This window comes from Microcaecilia unicolor, chromosome 10 (genome assembly GCF_901765095.1).
Source record: "Microcaecilia unicolor chromosome 10, aMicUni1.1, whole genome shotgun sequence".
NCBI lineage: Eukaryota > Metazoa > Chordata > Amphibia > Gymnophiona > Siphonopidae > Microcaecilia > Microcaecilia unicolor.
Window position 1 is genome coordinate 146,463,960 of NC_044040.1, and position 20,626 is coordinate 146,484,585.

Consider the following 20,626-nt stretch of genomic DNA (forward strand, 5'->3'; position numbering starts at 1 on the left):
ACTATTGATTTGCCATCTTTTGTCTGATCTTTAGTTGTATTTAAGGGCACCTGTTCTACCACGGTCTGTTGTGCAACCTCACTATCCAGAAACCCTATCTTCCCTGTTTGTGAGGTATCCTTGCAAGATACCTTATCCCGAACCATGCACTTTTGAGCGACTGTCGGCCTTCCCCCCATTTCTAGTTTAGAAGCTGCTCTATCTCCTTTTTAAATGCCGATGCCAGCAACTACCAGAACCACATACAAGCTTGATACTGTTGAGATCTGGTGGGAGGCAGACCCATGTGATAAAACCTGGGAAGGAAAGGTGTATATGGGTACATACTGTGGGGTTAAAGCCAGTAGTTTACAAGCCTGCACAGTTGATTCTGGAGTAAAAGAGCCTATACTTGTTGTTCACTGTACCTGTGGGATAACAGGCTGCAGTAACGGTTTAATAAAAGAGTTTTGCTTCACTTCCCTTTGGTCTGGCTGTACATTTATGAGAGCCTTCTTCCCAACTCAGTTCACGCATTATCGCATAGTAAAACAGATGCATAACACGCATATAGAAATACACAAATGACCAACCTAGTTTTCAAAAACTGCCCAGACTCCTCCACTTTTTCCCTCATTCTCCTCATCCCCCCTCCCAACACAGGATGGAGATGTCTCTGCCAACCTGCAATGCAAAAGTCAGATATTAAGCAGGCAGCTATGCTCCACATGTGGTAAAGAGATCCAAAAAGGATCCCAGATGGAGTCTAGTGAGTTCACTGACTGGCGCTCCCTCATGAGTAAAGATATCATATAAGAACACCAATGTGGTAGTGTTTTTTTTATTTGTACCCCGCACTTTCCCACTCATGGCAGGCTCAATGCAGCTTAGGTACTTCTTTGTACGTGGGGCAATGGAGGGTTAAGTGACTTGCCCAGAGTCACAAGGAGCTGCCTGTGCCTGCAGTGGGAATTGAACCCAGTTCCCCAGGACCAAAGTCCACCACTCTAACCACTAGGCCACTCCGACAATCAGTAGTACAGTATTGTCTTTTTACCCATCAGAAAAGCCCTTTGTAAAATTCTTTTATAGCCTTTTTAGGCCGTAGATATAATGTGGAATCATGTGAACAATAGAAATGGGTTATTCAAACAAATGTAATTCAATGATCTTGATATCAGAGTAAACATTAGGGGCCTTTTTTACAAAACCGCACTACCGATTCTCGGGCTTCCTCTCATTTGCCACATGGGAATCGCTAGCATGGCTTTGTAAAAGAAGTCCTAAGTTCCAAAATCTGCGTATTTTCGGGCAGTGCCATAACAAGTGTCCCAGCAAGGCTTCCCTTGCAGAGCATTCTGAACAAGAAGATGAATTGGAGATTCCCGCTCTGTGAGCTCTATTCGGAGCAATATATAGTCTCTGAAAGACTTTATAGTTGGTTTCCTACAGAGACATATTCAGGATCCACACCTTGGAAGCACTCATGAATTTCTCCAACCAAGGTCCTGTCAGAGAAATGCTGTCAATTGGGCTGCTAGTTTGTTATAGTCCATGGCCACAATACGGGGTTTTAAATAGGCATGATGAAATCACAAGAGTACTGCATGATGGGAGTCCAAGCTTATGTGTCAATGATCAGAAGCAAACACAGATGCTAGAGGCTGTTAGCGCCATACTATCGCCTGCGTTTGCAAGTGCCCCATGATCAGATCCCCCGAGCATGTGAAACAATGCGCTCACGGGCTTTGAATGCAAATGCATGCAAAACATGGCTCTTAGTGCAAGTAGCATGCAAATGCATGCTACATGTATTCCTCCCCAATGATCAGTGATCAGCGCACCAAACATTGGCGCACTGTCTGCGTCAAACCCTACGCCAGCTTGGGTTTGCAGACCATTGGGGAGGAATAGTGAGCCCTGTCCAGCATGCATTTGCATGCTAGCAGGCCCCCCATTCCCCCCAATGCAGCAGCCAGCCCCGCGCAGAAGCAGAAACCCCAACTTGATCCCCCCTCCAGCGACATGGGGACTGGAGGTCCGATGGACCTCCAGTCCCCCCGAGCTCCCTGACACAGATTCAGGGGAGCTGGAGATCCGGTGGGTCTCCAGCCCCCCTAACCCCCCTAGCATCCCCTCACATGGAGCCCTGGTGGCCCAGTGGGCTGTGAGTCAATCCCCGCAACCTGGTGGCCTAGCGGCCCTTCCCCACCCCTACCTTTTGTTGGAGGAGGGAGATAGACTCCCTCCTCTTCCATCGGCACTGCCTCTAAAATGGCGGTGCCCAGCCCTGCCCAGCGCATCCCAGGATGGGGGTGGGGAAGAGACGCTAGACCACCAGGTCGGGCGGGGAGGATTGACTTGCAGCTCACTGGGCCACCAGGGCTCCATGTGAGAGTATGCTGGGAGGGGGGGGGGTTAGGGGGTTTGGAGACCCACCGGATCTCTAGCCCCCACTGAACTTGTGTCAGGGGGGTCAGGGGACTGGAGGTCCACCGGACCTCCAGCCCCCGTGTTGCTTGGCTCAGGGAGGGGATATTAGGGGTCTCTCCCCTCACAGTTCCACATCTCTATCCCTTCCCTCCAGCACCTCCTTACATGCCCAGTGCCTCTTTCCTTCCCTCCAACCCCTGCATATCCAGAGCCTCTCTCCCCTCCCACAGTTCTGGCACCGCCACTTCCGTGTCTTCCTTACCCTCCCCCATCCCTGCTGCGGCGCTTGCACTTGCTATCATCACCACCTTCCCTATCTGCCGCGTACCACCAAGCCTGCGTAAACAGGAAGTTGCATCAGTGGGTGAGATGCAGTAGAGGGAAGGTCTCGATGCACTGTGTGGAGCTCCTCCTGCTCGGCGGCATGATAGCATTAAAGTTCAAGCGCCACCGTGGTGGGGGGGGGGGGGGTAAGAAAGACGTGGAAGTGCCGGAACTGCGGGAGGGTTGAGAGTTGCTGGACATGTGAGGGTGGAGGGAAGGGAAGAGGCACTGGACATGCAGGAGGTTGGAGGGAAAGAAGCTATGCCCCTGGTTGTATGGGGTTACTGAGAGGACAGAGCTCTGGTAGAAGGTCACTGAGGGAAGTATCTTGAAAGTCCCTGGGTAAGAAGTAAGCTCAGCCGAAGGGGATGGGTTAGGAAATAAAATGCAGTAAGATGGTGCAGAAAAGGATAAGTGACATTTTGGGAGGAGTTAGGAGGAGATAAAAGGGTTATCATGTGCTTGCACATGGTCTTTTTGGTTGTCCAAAATTCCCCTCCCAGGAGTCCAGTGTGGAGAAAGGAGGAGTCCCTGATTAAGAACTGGCAACCCGTGGGTTTGTAAAGAAATCATAGTTCATGAGCTCTGGACTGTGGATCAAGGGGATCACTTGGAGATGGGAGCTGGGGAGAGTTCCATCTCTTAGAGGAGCTGGGACATCAGGAGGAGCAAAGCCCATGCAGGGTTGATTGCCAATTGGAAGGGATGGACAAGGAGAGGTGCTGTATAAAGTGTATATATTTCTGATCTGCAATCCTGTAAATACTCTGCCAAAATCAAGTCAAATTTATATTGGACTGTTATCTATTTCATTGGTTTGAACTATCTGAGTTGCTGGTTGCAGAAGTTAATAAAAGTTCCATTTGGTTTTCATATAAATTACCAGACTGTGGAGTGATTTAATCCTAGAAAATGCTGTGGGGGACCAAGGGCTCTCTGGGGCCGTTCTAACTAACTGCCAGCTTACATCCCACAGGGTGCTCAAGCCCAAGACTGATTTCCTGGGAGAAGAAGAGGGTCTCCGAACCCACTAACCACTTCTTTTACCCAAGTGGAGGCACCGCACATCAACTGTGAAGTGCAAGGATCCAAAGGAGTCTGCTCATTGAGGAGGCTCCCCCCCCCACCCCCGACCAGAGGAAGCGCCAGAAAGGGGGCATTTCATTCACATAGCCAGTTAAATTACAGCCAGCAAAAAAAACCTTGGATATTCAATGCCTGTCACTGGAAATGGCCCAGCACTGAATATTGGGGGGGGGGGGGGGGGGGGAGTCTTTTCTTCCTCTCTCCCTGCGAGTTTGGCATCTCTCCCGCCCTTTTCCACTGCAGTCCTGTACACTTTACCTTAGTTGCTCGCAACAGCAGCATGAACAACAGGCTTTCAGCCCATCCTTACATCTTCCCTCTGCTGCATCCCACCCACAGGAAATTACATCAGAGGAGGTGGGATGTGGCAGCAGAAGGAAGATATGGGCCAGGCCAAAAGCTGTCTGTTGTTCATGCTGTTGCTGCCACTGCCGGTAACCAAGGTAGACATGGTGGAAGAGGGAAGGAGAGAGAGACTAGACCAGGGGGGATGGGGAGAGAAGGGGAAATATGCTGGACTGAACAAGTGAGGTAGAGATACGGGACCGGTAGGGGCACTGGAAATAGAAGCAATATGGGGAATAGGGAGGAGGGATGCTGAAACAAGTTGTTTTAGAACACCATAATTCCTTGAGTAACTCAGTCCAAGCTAGAATTTCAGTTTTGAGCCAAACAGGTTTCCTGAACCTGGAGTTTCAAGAAAACAGGACAACAAGAAGATGGAAAGAAAATTAGGTTTCAACACCTATAGTTCCAGATGTGGAATGGGTAGATGTGAATCGCTTGTTTACTCTTTCCAAAAATACTAAGACTAGGGGGCATGCAATGAAGTACATTTAAAACAAATCGGAGAAAATATTTCTTCACTCAATGTGTTATTAAACTCCGGAATTCATTGCCAGAGAACGTAGTTTAGCAGGGTTTAAAAAAGGTTTGGATACCTTCCTAAAAGAAAAGTCCATAAGTCATTATAATGGTCTTGGGGAAAATCCACTGCTTATTTCTAGGATAAGCAGCATAAAACGTATTGTACTGTTTTGGGATCTTGCCAGGTACTTGTGACCTGAATTGGCCACTGTTACAAACAGGATGCTGGGCTTGATGGACCTTCGGTCTGTCCCAGTATGGCAATGCTTATGGAGGTATTGATAAGTCAAAGTTCAATTAATAGAGCCAGTAAAGGTATCTGTCAGTAAAATATAGAGCAAATGTCTGTGGTGAGAGTCAACTACAATTGAATTCCCCTTTTTACTACATGACACTAGGCAAGTGGTATCTTCTTCAATGAAAGCAAAGACAGCAAAGGCAAAAAAAGTTCCAAATCAAGTGGAGTGATGTAGTTGGCACAAAAGACTCAATATGAATCATGTTTCAGCCATATGGCCTGCCTCGGGAGTCTTGTGCCCCTTGACTAAATAACAGTCTCAGAATGGAGTCGACATCCAACAGGTAACTCATCAATCAATATCTTTCAATGATATAGATTCACAAATGGTATTACTGATCTCTATCCAATCCTCTGTATGGTATGAAACAAGGCATGATTTGACTGTTCTCCGAGGACAAGCAGGCTGCTTGTTCTCACTGATGGGTGACGTCCACGGCAGCCCCTCCAATCGGAAACTTCACTAGCAAAGTCCTTTGCTAGCCCTCGCGCGCCCGCGCGCACCGCGCATGCGCGGCCGTCTTCCCGCCCGAAACCGGCTCGAGCCGGCCAGTCTTCTTTTGTCCGCACTCGGTACGGTCGTGTTTTCGCCGTGTCGAGCCCCGGAAAGTCGACCTCGCGCGTCCAATTTGTTTTGAACGTGTTTTTTCCTTCGGGAAAGCTTTGTCCTAGTCGGGAAGTGCTCCGGAAACCCCCCGCCGGGTTTCGTGTAAATCCTCCCCGTACTTCCAGCTTTTTTGCCCCGGTAAGTTTTCTTTCGTCGTCGGGGTAGGCCTCTTTTCGGCCTCGGTCGAGATTTTTTCTCCCTCTAAATTTGGTGCTTCAAATTTCGCCATTTCGGCTTTTGATTTCGCCGGCGTGATTTTTCCGCCCATGACATCGAAGCCTTCCAGCGGCTTCAAGAAGTGCACCCAGTGCGCCCGGGTTATCTCGCTCACTGATCGACACTCGTCGTGTCTTCAGTGTCTGGGGGCCGAGCACCGCCCTCAGAACTGCAGTCTGTGTTCCCTGCTTCAAAGGCGGACTCAGGTAGCGAGACTAGCCCAGTGGAACGTGTTGTTCTCGGGCTCTTCGTCGGCATCGGCACCGGGATCTTCGAGTGCATCGACGTCGTCAGCGTCCAGACCATCTTCCTCGGCCGCCCCTGCATCGAGTGCATCGAGGCATCGGGCCTCTGCATCGGCGCCGAGACATCGGATAGCTGCATCGACGTCGGTGGTACCAGGACCTCGTCTGCTGATGTCGTCGGACGGTGGTGCATCGGGTGGAGTGCAGGTGAGGGCTGTCCATTCCCCTGCTGGTGGCGGTGAGCCCTCGGGTGGGTCTCCGCCTACCCTGAGGGCTCCTGCGGTACAGCCCCCCCGAGATCGACCTTCTTCAGTCTCGGCCCCGAGGAAGCGACGGATGGATTCGACGTCCTCCTCGTCGGTGCCGGGGAGCTCCGGTGACATGCTTCGGAAGAAATCGAAGAAGCATCGACACCGGTCTCCTCCCCGTGTCGGCACCGAGAGCTCTGGGTCGCCGAGGGATTCGGCACCCAGCAGGCATCGGCACCGAGAGGACCGCTCACCCTCTGTTCAGGAGGTGTCGATGCGCTCCGCTCTGGACAGCCCGGAACAGCCTCCACGCCCGGAACAGGTACTGACGTCGACGCCTGCATCGACCTCTCAGCCTTTCTCTGCAGCCGCTCTAAACGAGAGCCTCCGGGCCGTTCTCCCAGAGATTCTGGGAGAGCTGTTGCGCCCTACCCCTCCGGTACCGGCGGTGCTTGCGCCACCGGTACCGTCGAGCGTGGCGCCGGCTGGCCCATCGCCCAGGTTGAGGTCCCCGACGTCGGTACCGCGTGCGGTACCGACCGCGGCCACCTCCCAGGAAGGCTCCCCGACTACGTCGGCGGAGGGAGCTTCGCCGATGCGGGCGAGGGAGTCTACCTCTCGACGCCCCCATCGTGGACGGGGTTCCACGGAGTCGAGCAGGGCGAGGTTGCAGACACAGGTCCGTGAACTTGTGTCTGACACCGAGGGTGAGGCCTCGTGGGAGGAAGAGGTAGATCCCAGATATTTCTCTGACGAGGAGTCTGAGGGTCTTCCGTCTGATCCCACTCCCTCTCCTGAGAGACAGCTTTCTCCTCCCGAGAGTCTGTCTTTTGCCTCCTTTGTCCGGGAGATGTCTACGGCCATCCCCTTCCCGGTGGTTGTGGAGGACGAGCCCAGGGCTGAAATGTTTGAGCTCCTGGACTATCCTTCTCCACCTAAGGAAGCGTCCACTGTTCCCTTGCACCATGTCCTGAAGAAGACATTGCTTGCGAACTGGACCAAGCCATTAACTAATCCCCACATTCCCAAGAAGATCGAGTCCCAGTACCGGATCCATGGGGACCCAGAGCTGATGCGCACTCAGTTGCCTCATGACTCTGGAGTTGTGGATTTGGCCCTAAAGAAGGCTAAGAGTTCTAGGGAACATGCTTCGGCGCCCCCGGGCAAGGACGCTAGAACCTTAGACTCCTTTGGGAGGAAGGCCTACCATTCCTCTATGCTCGTGTCCAAGATCCAGTCTTACCAGCTCTACACGAGCATACACATGCGGAATAATGTGCGGCAGTTGGCGGGCTTGGTTGATGCTCTTCCCCCTGAGCAAGCCAAGCCTTTTCAGGAGGTGGTCAGGCAGCTGAAGGCGTGCAGAAAATTCCTGGCCAGAGGAGTTTATGACACTTTTGATGTTGCGTCCAGGGCCGCTGCTCAAGGTGTGGTGATGCGCAGGCTCTCATGGCTGCGTGCCGCCGACCTGGAGAATAGAATCCAGCAGCGGATTACGGACTTGCCTTGCCGTGCGGATAACATTTTTGGCGAAAAAGTCGAGCAGGTGGTAGAGTCTCTCCACCAGCGGGACACCGCATTCGACAAGTTCGCCCGCCGGCAGCCTTCAGCTTCTACCTCTACAGGTAGACGATTTTTCGGGGGAAGGAAGACTGTTCCCTATACTTCTGGCAAGCGTAGGTACAATCCTCCTTCCCGACAGCCTGCGGCCCAGGCTAAGCCCCAGCGCGCTCGCTCTCGTCAGCAGCGTGCGAATCAGCAAGGCCCCGCGGCTCCCCAGCAAAAGCAAGGGGCGAGCTTTTGACTGGCTCCAGCAGAGCATAGCCGACATCCAAGTGTCAGTGCCGGGCGACCTGCCTGTCGGAGGGAGGTTGAAAGCTTTTCACCAAAGGTGGCCTCTTATAACCTCCGATCAGTGGGTTCTCCAAATAGTCCGGCAAGGATACACCCTCAATTTGGCCTCTCAACCTCCAAATTGTCCACCGGGAGCTCAGTCCTACAGCTTCCAGCACAAGCAGGTACTTGCAGAGGAACTCTCCGCCCTTCTCAGCGCCAATGCGGTCGAGCCCGTGCCATCCGGGCAAGAAGGGCTGGGGTTCTATTCCAGGTACTTCCTTGTGGAAAAGAAAACAGGGGGGATGCGTCCCATCCTAGACCTAAGGGCCCTGAACAAATATCTCGTAAAAGAAAAGTTCAGGATGCTTTCCCTGGGCACCCTTCTCCCCATGATTCAGCAAAACGATTGGCTATGCTCTCTGGACTTGAAGGATGCCTACACACACATCCCGATACTGCCAGCTCACAGACAGTATCTGCGATTTCAGCTGGGCGCACGCCACTTCCAGTACTGTGTGCTACCCTTTGGGCTCGCCTCTGCGCCCAGGGTGTTCACAAAGTGCCTAGCTGTGGTAGCAGCGGCGCTTCGCAGGCTGGGGGTGCACGTGTTCCCATATCTCGACGATTGGCTGGTGAAGAACACATCCGAGGCAGGAGCCCTGCAGTCCATGCAGATGACTATTCGCCTCCTGGGGCTACTGGGGTTTGTGATAAATTACCCAAAGTCCCATCTTCTCCCAGTGCAGAAACTCGAATTCATCGGAGCCCTGCTGGATTCTCGGACGGCTCGCGCCTATCTCCCAGAGGCGAGGGCCAACAACTTGTTGTCCCTCGTCTCGCGGGTGCGAGCGTCCCAGCAGATCACAGCTCGGCAGATGTTGAGATTGCTGGGCCACATGGCTTCCACAGTTCATGTGACTCCCATGGCCCGCCTTCACATGAGATCTGCTCAATGGACCCTAGCCTCCCAGTGGTATCAGGCCGCCGGGGGTCTAGAGGACGTGATCCACCTGTCCACGAGTTTTCTCGAATCCCTGTATTGGTGGACGATTTGCTCCAATTTGACTCTGGGACGTCCCTTCCAAATTCCTCAGCCTCAAAAAGTGCTGACCACGGATGCGTCTCTCCTGGGATGGGGAGCTCATGTCGATGGGCTTCACACCCAAGGAAGGTGGTCCCTCCAAGAAAGCGATCTACAGATCAATCTTCTGGAGTTGCGAGCGATCTGGAACGCTCTGAAGGCTTTCAGAGATCGGCTGTCCCACCAAATTATCCAAATTCAGACAGACAATCAGGTTGCCATGTACTATGTCAACAAGCAGGGGGGCACCGGATCTCGCCCCCTGTGTCAGGAAGCCGTCAGCATGTGGCTCTGGGCTCGCCGTCAAGGCATGGTGCTCCAAGCCACATATCTGGCAGGCGTAAACAACAGTCTGGCCGACAGGTTGAGCAGGATTATGCAACCTCACGAGTGGTCGCTCAATTCCCGTGTGGTGCGACAGATCTTCCAGGCGTGGGGCACCCCCCTGGTGGATCTCTTCGCATCTCAAGTGAACCACAAGGTCCCTCAGTTCTGTTCCAGGCTTCAGGCCCACGGCAGACTGGCGTCGGATGCCTTCCTCCTGGATTGGGGGGAAGGTCTGCTGTATGCTTATCCTCCCATTCCTCTGGTGGGGAAGACTTTGTTGAAACTCAAGCAAGACCGAGGCACCATGATTCTGATTGCTCCCTTTTGGCCGCGTCAGATCTGGTTCCCTCTTCTTCTGGAGTTATCCTCCGAAGAACCGTGGAGATTGGAGTGTTTTCCGACCCTCATCACGCAGGACGAAGGGGCTCTTCTGCATCCCAACCTCCAGTCCCTGGCTCTCACGGCCTGGATGTTGAGGGCGTAGACTTTGCCTCTTTGGGTCTGCCAGAGGGTGTCTCCCGCATCTTGCTTGCTTCCAGGAAAGACTCCACTAAGAGAAGTTACTTCTTTCATTGGAGGAGGTTTGCCGTCTGGTGTGACAGCAAGGCCCTAGATCCTCGCTCTTGTCCTACACAGACCCTGCTTGAATACCTTCTGCACTTGTCTGAGTCTGGTCTGAAGACCAACTCCGTAAGGGTTCACCTTAGTGCAATCAGTGCATACCATTACCAAGTGGAAGGTAAGCCGATCTCAGGACAGCCTTTAGTTGTTCGCTTCATGAGAGGTTTGCTTTTGTCAAAGCCCCCTGTCAAGCCTCCTACAGTGTCATGGGATCTCAATGTCGTTCTCACCCAGCTGATGAAACCTCCTTTCGAGCCACTGAATTCCTGCCATCCGAAGTACTTGACCTGGAAGGTCATTTTCTTGGTGGCAGTTACCTCGGCTCGTAGAGTCAGTGAGCTTCAGGCCCTGGTAGCCCAGGCCCCTTACACCAAATTTCATCACAACAGAGTAGTCCTCCGCACTCACCCTAAGTTTCTGCCAAAGGTTGTGTCGGAGTTCCATCTGAACCAGTCAATTGTCTTGCCAACATTCTTTCCCCGTCCTCATTCCTGCCCTGCTGAACGTCAGCTGCACACATTGGACTGCAAGAGAGCATTGGCCTTCTATCTGGAGCGGACACAGCCCCACAGACAGTCCGCCCAATTGTTTGTTTCTTTTGATCCCAACAAGAGGGGAGTGGCTGTAGGGAAACGCACCATATCCAATTGGCTAGCAGATTGCATTTCCTTCACTTACGCCCAGGCTGGGCTGGCTCTTGAGGGTCATGTCACGGCTCATAATGTTAGAGCCATGGCTGCGTCGGTAGCCCACTTGAAGTCAGCCACCATGGAGGAAATTTGCAAAGCTGCGACGTGGTCATCTGTCCACACATTCACATCTCATTACTGCCTGCAGCAGGATACCCGACGTGACAGTCGGTTCGGGCAGTCAGTTCTTCAGAACCTGTTTGGGCTTTAGGATCCAACTCCACCCCCCGAGGGCCCTGTTTGTTCTGTTCCAGGCTACACTCTCAGTTAGTTGGTAAATTTTTTAGGTCAATCTCAGTTATGTCCTCGCCGTTGCGAGGCCCAATTGACCAATGTTGTTGTTTTGAGTGAGCCTGGGGGCTAGGGATACCCCATCAGTGAGAACAAGCAGCCTGCTTGTCCTCGGAGAAAGCGAATGCTACATACCTGTAGAAGGTATTCTCCGAGGACAGCAGGCTGATTGTTCTCACAAACCCGCCCGCCTCCCCTTTGGAGTTGTGTCTTCCCTTGAAGTGTATTGTCTTGCTACATACTGGACTGGCCGGCTCGAGCCGGTTTCGGGCGGGAAGACGGCCGCGCATGCGCGGTGCGCGCGGGCGCGCGAGGGCTAGCAAAGGACTTTGCTAGTGAAGTTTCCGATTGGAGGGGCTGCCGTGGACGTCACCCATCAGTGAGAACAATCAGCCTGCTGTCCTCGGAGAATACCTTCTACAGGTATGTAGCATTCGCTTTCACTTCAGTCCCAGCTAAAAAGGGATTTTGAGTACAGAAAGCTGACAGATTTGCCGTTCTTTATTACTACAATGCAGAATCTTGAAGCTAAGTTCTGAGTGAAAGTGCAGCTGGTTATTATTATAATACATTAGCCTGCTAATTTAAGAATCTATATCATTGAAAGATACCAAACGATGAGTCACCTGTTGGATATCAACTCCATCCTGAGACTGTTATTCAGTCAAGGGGCACAAGACTCCTGAGGCAGGTCAGCCATATGGATGAAACACAATTCATGTTGAGTCTTTTGAGCCAGCTAATAAAGACACCACTTGATTTTGGATCTGTATTGCCTTTCATGTCTTTGCTTTTGTTGTTGTGCGAAGGTTTGTTCTTTGTGTGCTTGATCTTCTTCAATGGAACAGATTCTGTTAGCCACATTTAGTGACAGGATCAGCAAAGCTGAAAAAGAATGAGGAAAATGGGCATGTCAAAAAATCCTTCAGTGGTTGAAAATGTACTGTTTCAGGACTTTGTTTTTTCTTTCCCATTCTTGCATAGTTTATTTCATTCTCTTTTTTCCTTTTGTTTTGCTTTTCTTGTCTTTACATCTTGACTTTTCTCTCTTATTAATTTTTTTCACTCAGTATCTCTATTAGCTGTGTTGTTGATCACTTCATTTTCACCTTTGGAACCCTTTGGTTTGTTATTTTCTTCCCTCTTATTTCTTTTTGTCTTTGTGCCTGCAGGTGGGCTGTGCCTTCAGGATCCACAGAATCCTAAGCTTGGAGAATGACAAGAAAGTTTTCACTGGTGACCTCCTTCATCCTCTGTTGTACCCTCTGCAATTGTTCCCAACATTCAGGTTGGTAGACCCCTTGGACAGTGTTTGCACAAGCAGCAAACTGAACATCAGAAAAATCTCCAGTGTTTTTCAGATTCAAGTTACCAAAGTTCAGGTGTTCTCAGGGTTGGTGCAATAATATTATCGACCTTCAATGAATCTTCAGCTTTGTGGACCCCCTCAATTAGTTCACTGGGATTTTCATAATTAAACTCAAAAATTATGAACACCCCACATCCACCCTTCCCAAAACAATCCTGTAAAAAAAGCATAATTGGATAATTTACCATCATATATCCTAGTATGAGAGGGGGAGGAGGGCTGTTATCATTTTGGGGTAAAGTTACATGAAACAAAATGGAAAATGTTGACATTTCCCATGTTGTGTCAAATGAATGCATATCTTTCCAAAAATAAAAGCCCTTTACTTGAGTTGATGGGTTAATTGAAAATTGCCTACCCTTCCTGTGGGTTAAAGTAAGTACTGATGGTTAATTATGTGTGGTTGTTGAGAACTATTGTTTTGCTTTAACCAGCACTGGTCTTTGTTGCCCCTCCTCCCCAGAAATTACCACCATAGGTAACTGCCTAGTCTGCCTAATGGTTAAGATAGTCCAGGAGAGCAGGGGGCCAAGATGACTGACTGATGAAAACCATAGCAAGCAGGGGAAGAGTCCCCGAAGATGGCCGGCCAGCTATTTGGCCGACGCCGTTCGATTATGCCCCTCCACGGTGCTAATTTTAGAATTGCTGTTCATATTTTAGATGTATACAAACTGTCATTTAGATGTTTAAATTCCATAAATGTCTAAATCCCAAATTTACAAAGCCATGATACACATCTTAAACTGAAAACTTGTGTGTATTGCAAAGAGGTGTGGTCTGGGCATGTTTTAGGTGGGACTATGGTGAGACAAAAACCTAAACATGCATTCCGTTTTTCAGAATGGGATGCACATTTATATCCAAACAAATAAACATTGGGATCTACACCTGCTACCTAGGATAGCTAGGTTTCAGAAAAGTGCTCATAGTGAGCAGTGTATGACTGGAGGGATTAGGGGATATCATCCCTTTAATCCCTCAGTGATTGATGTCTCCCCCAAATGCGAAACCGTAGGTATATTGGACTCAGTGACACATACAAAAAGTAAACATTTATGTCCCATACAGGACAAAACAGATTGGAATGGGCTAGAGAGAGCTTTAATAGCAACTCCAGTAGATGGAATGTAAGGACATTGCTGGGTGGACTTCTATGGTCTGTGTCCCAAAAATGGCAAAGACCAGGATCAAGTATTTTTATATCACATTCATTGTTGGTTTAATTATGAATTGATAACAAGTGTGACTTTTGGGCAGACTGAATGGACCATTTAGGTCTTTACCTGCCATCATCTACTATGTTATGTTACTATGGAGCTCATTTTCATAAAAGAAAAATGTCCCAAAAGTGGCACAAAGCAGCAGATGGACAGTTTTCATGGGATAGCATACAAATCATGATTTTCAAACATCAAATTTGAGATGTTTTTTTCTCTGCAGTTCATCTAAATCGCTAGAGGACATGTTGGAGGTGTATTAGGGGTGTATTTTGGGTGGGATTTGGGTTGAGTCAGAATGTGGACATTTTTCAGCGATAATGGAACAAAATAAAACTGTCTAGGGCCTAAATTGGAACTTTTAAAAATCTGGATCTGTTTCAAAACACATCTAAGTCACAAAAAGGTGTCCTAACTGACCACTGGAGGGATTAAGGTATGAGCCCCCTTTAATCCCCCTGTGGTAACTGACCCCCTTCCACTCCCCAAAGATGTGACAGTGACAGTACAGAACAGGCTCTGTGACAGCTTCTGATATTATGGCCATTCCTATTACAGCAGCAAGCTAGTCCAAGGAGTCGGCTAGTGGTCAGTGCAGTGGACTGTAGAGAAAGGGACCCAGGTATGTATCCCATTCTAACTAGTACACTTGTGGTGGAAATTGTGAACCTTTCAAACCCCCAAAATACCAACTGTACCTATAGATAGGAGACACCTGCAGACCTGAGGGCTTTTGTAGGGGTGTACAGTTAGGTACAGTAGGTTTTTAGGTGTTCCTCCTGGAGGTTCACAATACTAAATAAGGGTGTTAAGGTGGGATTTGTACCTGGGTCCCTTTATGTGAAATCCACTGCACTGACCACCAGGTTGCCCCTCTGCTCTGCTAGGATGTCTGTGTGGGCAGTTTCCTAGGAATGGTGCCACATCCAACCATATGGCATGTTTTTGTGTGTTTTTCTCTTGGATGGTTTTCTTTTGTTTTTTTTTAATTAAGTACCATTAAAATATATATATGTACTGAGCACAAAATGTCTGAAAAAAGTGAACTTGAAACAAAAAAATATAGGTATTTCCAGTTTGAAACTTGTTATGTTCGGTTTGAGATTTGAAGACATTTTCAGCAAAACGTCTACAATTGGACATCATATTGAAAATGCCCCTCCACGTTTCTAAAATGGCTAAGAACAAAAGAACATAAGAATAGACATACTGGGGGACTTCCAGTTTTGCTCATGATCAGCATGGCTGCATGAATCAAGTGCTCCTTCCTATATATTTATATATTTATTTATTTGTTACATTTGTATCCCACATTTTCCCACCTATTTGCAGGCTCAATGTGGCTTACATAGTACCGGAGAGGCGTTTGCCGACTCTGGTATGAACAAATACAAAGTGATGTTGTGGTAAGATAAGGTTCATGTGGACAGACACATTAGGGAATCGTAGAGTGGAAGAGTTGTGCTATGTCCATTATGTGCTTTGGTTTTGTTGTGTTGCAGAGTTCAGGCATTTAAGATGGATTGGTAGGGTATGCCTTTTCAAACAGGTTAGTTTTTAGTGATTTCCGGAAGTTTAGGTGGCCATACGTTGTTTTCAAGGCTTTTGGTAATGCTTTCCACAGTTGTGTGCTTATGTAGGAAAAACTGATGCGTAAGTTGATTTGTATTTAAGTCCTTTGCAGCTTGGGTAGTGGAGATTTAGATATGTTCGTGTTGTTTCGGATGTGTTTCTGGTTGGTAGGTCTATGAGGTCTGTCATGTATCCTGGGGCTTCGCCAAAGATAATTTTATGAACCAGGATGCAGACTTTGAAGGCAATACGTTCTTTGATTGGGAGCCGGTGCAGTTTTTCACGGAGGGGTTTTGTGCTTTCAAATTGCGTTTTTCCAAATATAAGCCTGGCTGCCGTGTTTTGAGCGGTCTGAAGTTTCTTTAAGGTTTGTTCTTTGCATCCCGCTTAAATTCCATTGCAGTAGTCTATGTGGCTTAGTACCATTGATTGTATCAAGTTGCGAAATGTTTCCCTCAGGGGGAAAATGGTTTCACGCGTTTGAGTTTCCACATTGAGTGGAACATTTTCTTTGTTGTGGATTTCACTTGGCTCTCTAGTGTAAGGTTACGGTCCATTGTAACGCCGATGATTTTCAGGCTGTCTGAGATAGGGAGGGTGTAATCTGGGGTGTTTATTCTTGTGGGGTTGTCCGTGCTGTATTGGGATGAGAGGATGAGACAGTGTGTTTTTTCTTTATTGAGTTTTAGTTGAAATGCATTTGCCCATGAGTCCATGATGTTCAAGCTGAGCTTGATTTCATTGGTGATTGCTGTCAGTTCATATTTGTAAGGAATGGATATTGTGACATCGTCTGCATAGATGAAAGAGTTAAGGCCTTGGTTGGATAAGGACTTGGCTAGTGGGGTCATCATTAGGTTGAAGAGGATCGGTGATAGTGGTGATCCTTGAGGTACTCCACAGTCTGCTTTCCACTGTGATGATATGTTTGAGTTTGATCCAACTAAGTATATTTCCACCAATCCCAAAGTAATCTAGTAGTCTTAGTAGTATATTATGGTTTACCATGTTGAATGCACTAGACATGTCGAATTGGAGGAGAAGTATGCTTTTACCTGTTGCTATTTTCTGCTTGAATTTGGCTAGGAGGGTAATTAGTACTGTTTCAGTGCTGTGGAGGGGGCAAAATCCTGATTGTGATTCATGTAATATTGAGAATTTGTTTATATAATCAGTAAGTTGTTTGGTTACCATGCTTTCCATCAGTTTGACTACCAGTGGGATAGATGCTACTGGGCGGTAGTTAGTGATTTTGTTAGTTTTTTTCTTGGTATCTTTTGGTATTGGGGTGAGTAGGATGTTGTCATTTTCCTTAGGGAAGAGGCCTTGCTGAAGCCTGTAGTTTAGGTGGGATGTGAGGTCTGCTATGAAGCGATCAGGGGTGGATTTTATTAGGTAGCTGGGACAGGTATCCAGTTTACAGTGAGTGCTGGAGAACCTACTAATCGCTTGGGTAACTGTTTCAATGGTGAGGAGAGCGAAGTTTGACCAGGTTCGGTCAGCTGGGTATTCTCCAAGGGTTGGGTCCAAATCATTGAGGAAGTTTTCGATGTCAGTATTGTCCTGAGGTAGCGTGTTGCATAGGTTTGCAATTTTTTCATTGAACTATTTAGCAAGTTTGTCTGCAGATGGGGTGTCTGTATTGGTTGTAGTGACCAAGGTGGTGTCTAGTAGTTTGTTCACGAGTTGGTATAGTTTCTTCGTGTCTTTGTAATCTGTCCCTATTTTAGTTTTATAGTATGATCTTTTGGTCTGTCTTATTGCGTATTTGTATTTTCTTTGTATTTGCTTCCATGCGTTGAGTATGTGTTCATCTTTTGTTTTTTTCCATGGTCGTTCGAGTTTCCTGGATTGTGTTTTTAGCTTTTTCAGTTCGTCGTTGAACCATGGTATAAAGTTATGCCTAAGTGAGGTTCTTGTTCGTGAGGGTGCTATTTCATCTAGTATGCTTCTGCATCTTTTATCCCATTCTATGAGGTAGTGTATGGAGTCCGTTTGTGCTGTCAATTCGTTATTGTATATCTGTAGCCAGAATGTTTGAAGATATATGAAGATAATCGTTGTTATTCAACCTTCAACAAGCATCTTTCTACATTTATTCCAACAATCTTCTCTTCTAAAGTACTACAATGAAAAAAAAACCCATATTGGATCAGACTGCTGGTCCTTCTAGCCCAGAATCCTGCTTCCAACAGTGGCTAATCCCAGTTACAGGTACCTGGCAGCAGGGCTGATCTTAGGCAGGGGCAACAGGGACGGTTGCACAGGGCCTCGTGCTCCTAGGAGCCCCGCATCTCTGGCACATCTGTCCTCCTGTCTTGGAATACCTCCCTGCTCCATACCTTAATGTGCATCCACATTTCAGTAGAGAGCATCAGGCAGCAGCAGCAATTTTCATATCCTGTCAGCTACCGAGCCCAGAGCCTTCTTGCTGCTGTGCCCCCTTTAGATATATATTTCCTGCTTCCGCAGGTGTGGGATGCAGCAGTGGGGAGGATCTGGGCTAGGCAGCTGACGGGATATGAAAATTTTCTGTCTGCTGTTCTCTACTGAAACGTGGTGGATGCATATCAAGGTATAGGGTGAGGTGGGGTTCCAAGAGCTCTAAACCTCCTTTTAAATTATAAATTATGGCTTATTTATTTATTTTCCCATCTATTTTGGCTTATGGTGGTGGGTGCGGGTGGGCCCGGGAGGGGAGGGTGGGCCGTGGGCCCGGGCAGGGGGGGGCGGGCACAGGCCTCGGCAGGCATGAACCCGGGCGGGTGCAGGTGGAGGGGCCCACTGAACTGGTCTGCAGTCTGCACAGGGCCCCACAATTGTTAAGACTGACCCTGCCTGGCAGAATCCCAAAGGGCAGCAAGATTCCATGCTACCAACCTCAGGGATAAGTAATGGCTTTCCCCAGGTCTACCTTAATAGCAGTTTATTGACTGTTCTTCCAGGGAACTTGTCCAAACTTTTTTAAAACCCAAATATGCTATCTGCTTTTACCACACCCTCCAGCAATGAATTTCAGAGTTAACTATTCATTGAGTGAAAAAATATTTTCTCCTATTCGTTTTAAAAGTATTACCATGTAAATTCATGGAGTGTCCCCTCATCTTTGTACTTTTTGAAAATTAAATAATTGATTCACATCCACCTGCTCTACTCTAGTCAGGATTTTGTAGACCTATCATATCCCCCTCAACCATCTCTTCTCCAAGCTGAAGAGTCAAAACAAACATTTATTTTTTGCCACATAAACATTTACATTGGCATTTCAGAACATAAATATTTATGTGCCCATTTTGACTCCGTTGATATATTAGGTGTTTATGATTCTAAAATGGATGCTCCTGCTGTGTGCGTCCATTTGTCAATGCATTTTGGAATAGGCTCTATGTCAGCAGATCCTGTTCTAAAATAGTAGTGGAACTTTAGATATGGCAACCTGGACATCCCAAGAAAACATGTAGGCAACTCCAAAAGGGAAAATATTGGGGAAGCAGATATGATGAATAGCAGACAATAATTTATCAGTAGATCAAATAAAATTGCACCTGACATGACTGTATTTCTCCCTACATGGGGTGCACCATAAGGCAATATTTTGCCCCTGATGCAGCCCAAGTAAGGCGAAACATGGCCGTGTTGGGCACAATTTTATTTGATCTGCTAATAAATTCTTGTCTCCTATCCACTGTCTGCTTCCATGATTTTTTTCCCCACCCTGGATGTCTCAATTCTGCTTTGTACATTTTTTAAAATGTCTTTCTACATCAGTTCCCTAAGAAAATGACCTGTGTCATACATGTGCTTTATGCATAATTTCATGGAAGGGATTTTAAATTTGTTATTTGAAGTTTTAGTGTTCATACCATTAGAATGAAAAAGAAACTCAATACCTTTTGAACTGGGAACCAGGTATCTGCAGGAATGCCTTCATTCGTGCATGTTTTGGTTTCAGTTCCTGTTATGCTGCTCGCTTGATGTGTATCTGTGTGCTTTTGCAGTGTTTCTAAGGAAAAATGAAGCAAACCGAGTGCTGAGGCGCCAGAAACGAGCAAATCACTTCCTGGAGGAAATCTTTCAGGGAAACCTGGAGAGAGAGTGCTATGAGGAAACATGCTCATTTGAGGAGGCCAGAGAAATCTTTAAAGCGCAGGAGAAAACTGTAAGTCAAAAAATCAGCATTGGAAAGATACATTGAATAAACATAAATGTTGATTATGACTGTGAGGCATATATAGTTTGCCCATTTTCTACTCTTGCTGCAGTACATATGTATATAAATATTCTGCTTCATTTCTGAATTTATGCTTACTTCCCACTAATCTTTTGTGCTCATCCCATACTATCTTAAATTCCTGTTAGCTTCTGCCTCCAGCACTCCCAATGGGAGTTTATTTGATGTATTTACTATAATTCTGTAAAGAAATATTTCCCTGAGGGCCTCCTGAGCCCATCCCCTTTAGTCTCAATTCTCTGAATCCTTTTCTACTACTTTATTTCCAGTGAAAGGTGCTTCTTCATTTGCATACTGTGGAAATATAATATTCAAATCTCTATGTTATAACCATGACCCATCAATTCATATATGTTTTATAGACGTGTACAGAATATTTTTTTTCCTTTCCTTTCTCAATTATTTTCTCTCTCATTAATTTTCAGTTAATTTCTTTAAATTGAAACCTATGAAAAAAAGAACCCCAAAACATAATGAAATGATGAAATGTCTGTCCCCATGCTGTCAGTGCTGCCGCCACCACACCTAAATTGTTTTAAATCTCCCTAATTCCCTTAGGACCTCACCTGTTTACCATACTTTCTTCTTACCATGTACAGGGGCCCTTTTACTAAGCCGCTTAGGTGTGTGTGTGGCCCTTGCAGTAATTTCATTTTTGACACGTATCTGCTACGCGCACCGGAAAATATTTTTATTTTCTGGCGTGCAGGTGGTAATCGGGCAGTAATCTGCATTTTACGCAAGTAGACCATTACCGCCCGGTTACCGTGTAAGACCTTACCGCTAGGTCAATGGCTGGCAGTAAGGTCTCAGACCCAAAATGGACGTGCAGCAATTTTCAATTTGCCACATGTTCATTTTTGGCAAAAATTTTAAAAAGGCATTTTTTACAGGTGCGATGAAAAATGATTCTGAGCATGCCCAAAACACATATCTACACTACTGCAGGCTTCAGTTGTATGCAAAGCTCTCTTATGCATATTCATAAGGAGTATCCTGAAAACCTGAGTGCATTGGTGTCCTCAATCATTGGAGGCTGCTTGCCTCTGGTATTAGACATGCTGGGGTTCAGGACAAAAAAGTTGA

The 20,626-nt window shown here is 47.5% G+C and overlaps 1 protein-coding gene across 1 annotated transcript in view; it reads left to right on the top strand.

Annotated features, from left to right (window-relative positions):
• The window catches only part of PROC (protein C, inactivator of coagulation factors Va and VIIIa), a 196,981-nt gene that overhangs the window by 127,588 nt on the left and 48,767 nt on the right, over nt 1–20,626 (top strand). The window contains exons 10-11 of the mRNA XM_030215644.1: nt 12,356–12,436; nt 19,308–19,468. Of these exons, the coding sequence (XP_030071504.1) occupies nt 12,356–12,436; nt 19,308–19,468 (242 nt within the window). The remainder of the gene's footprint in view (nt 1–12,355; nt 12,437–19,307; nt 19,469–20,626) is intronic.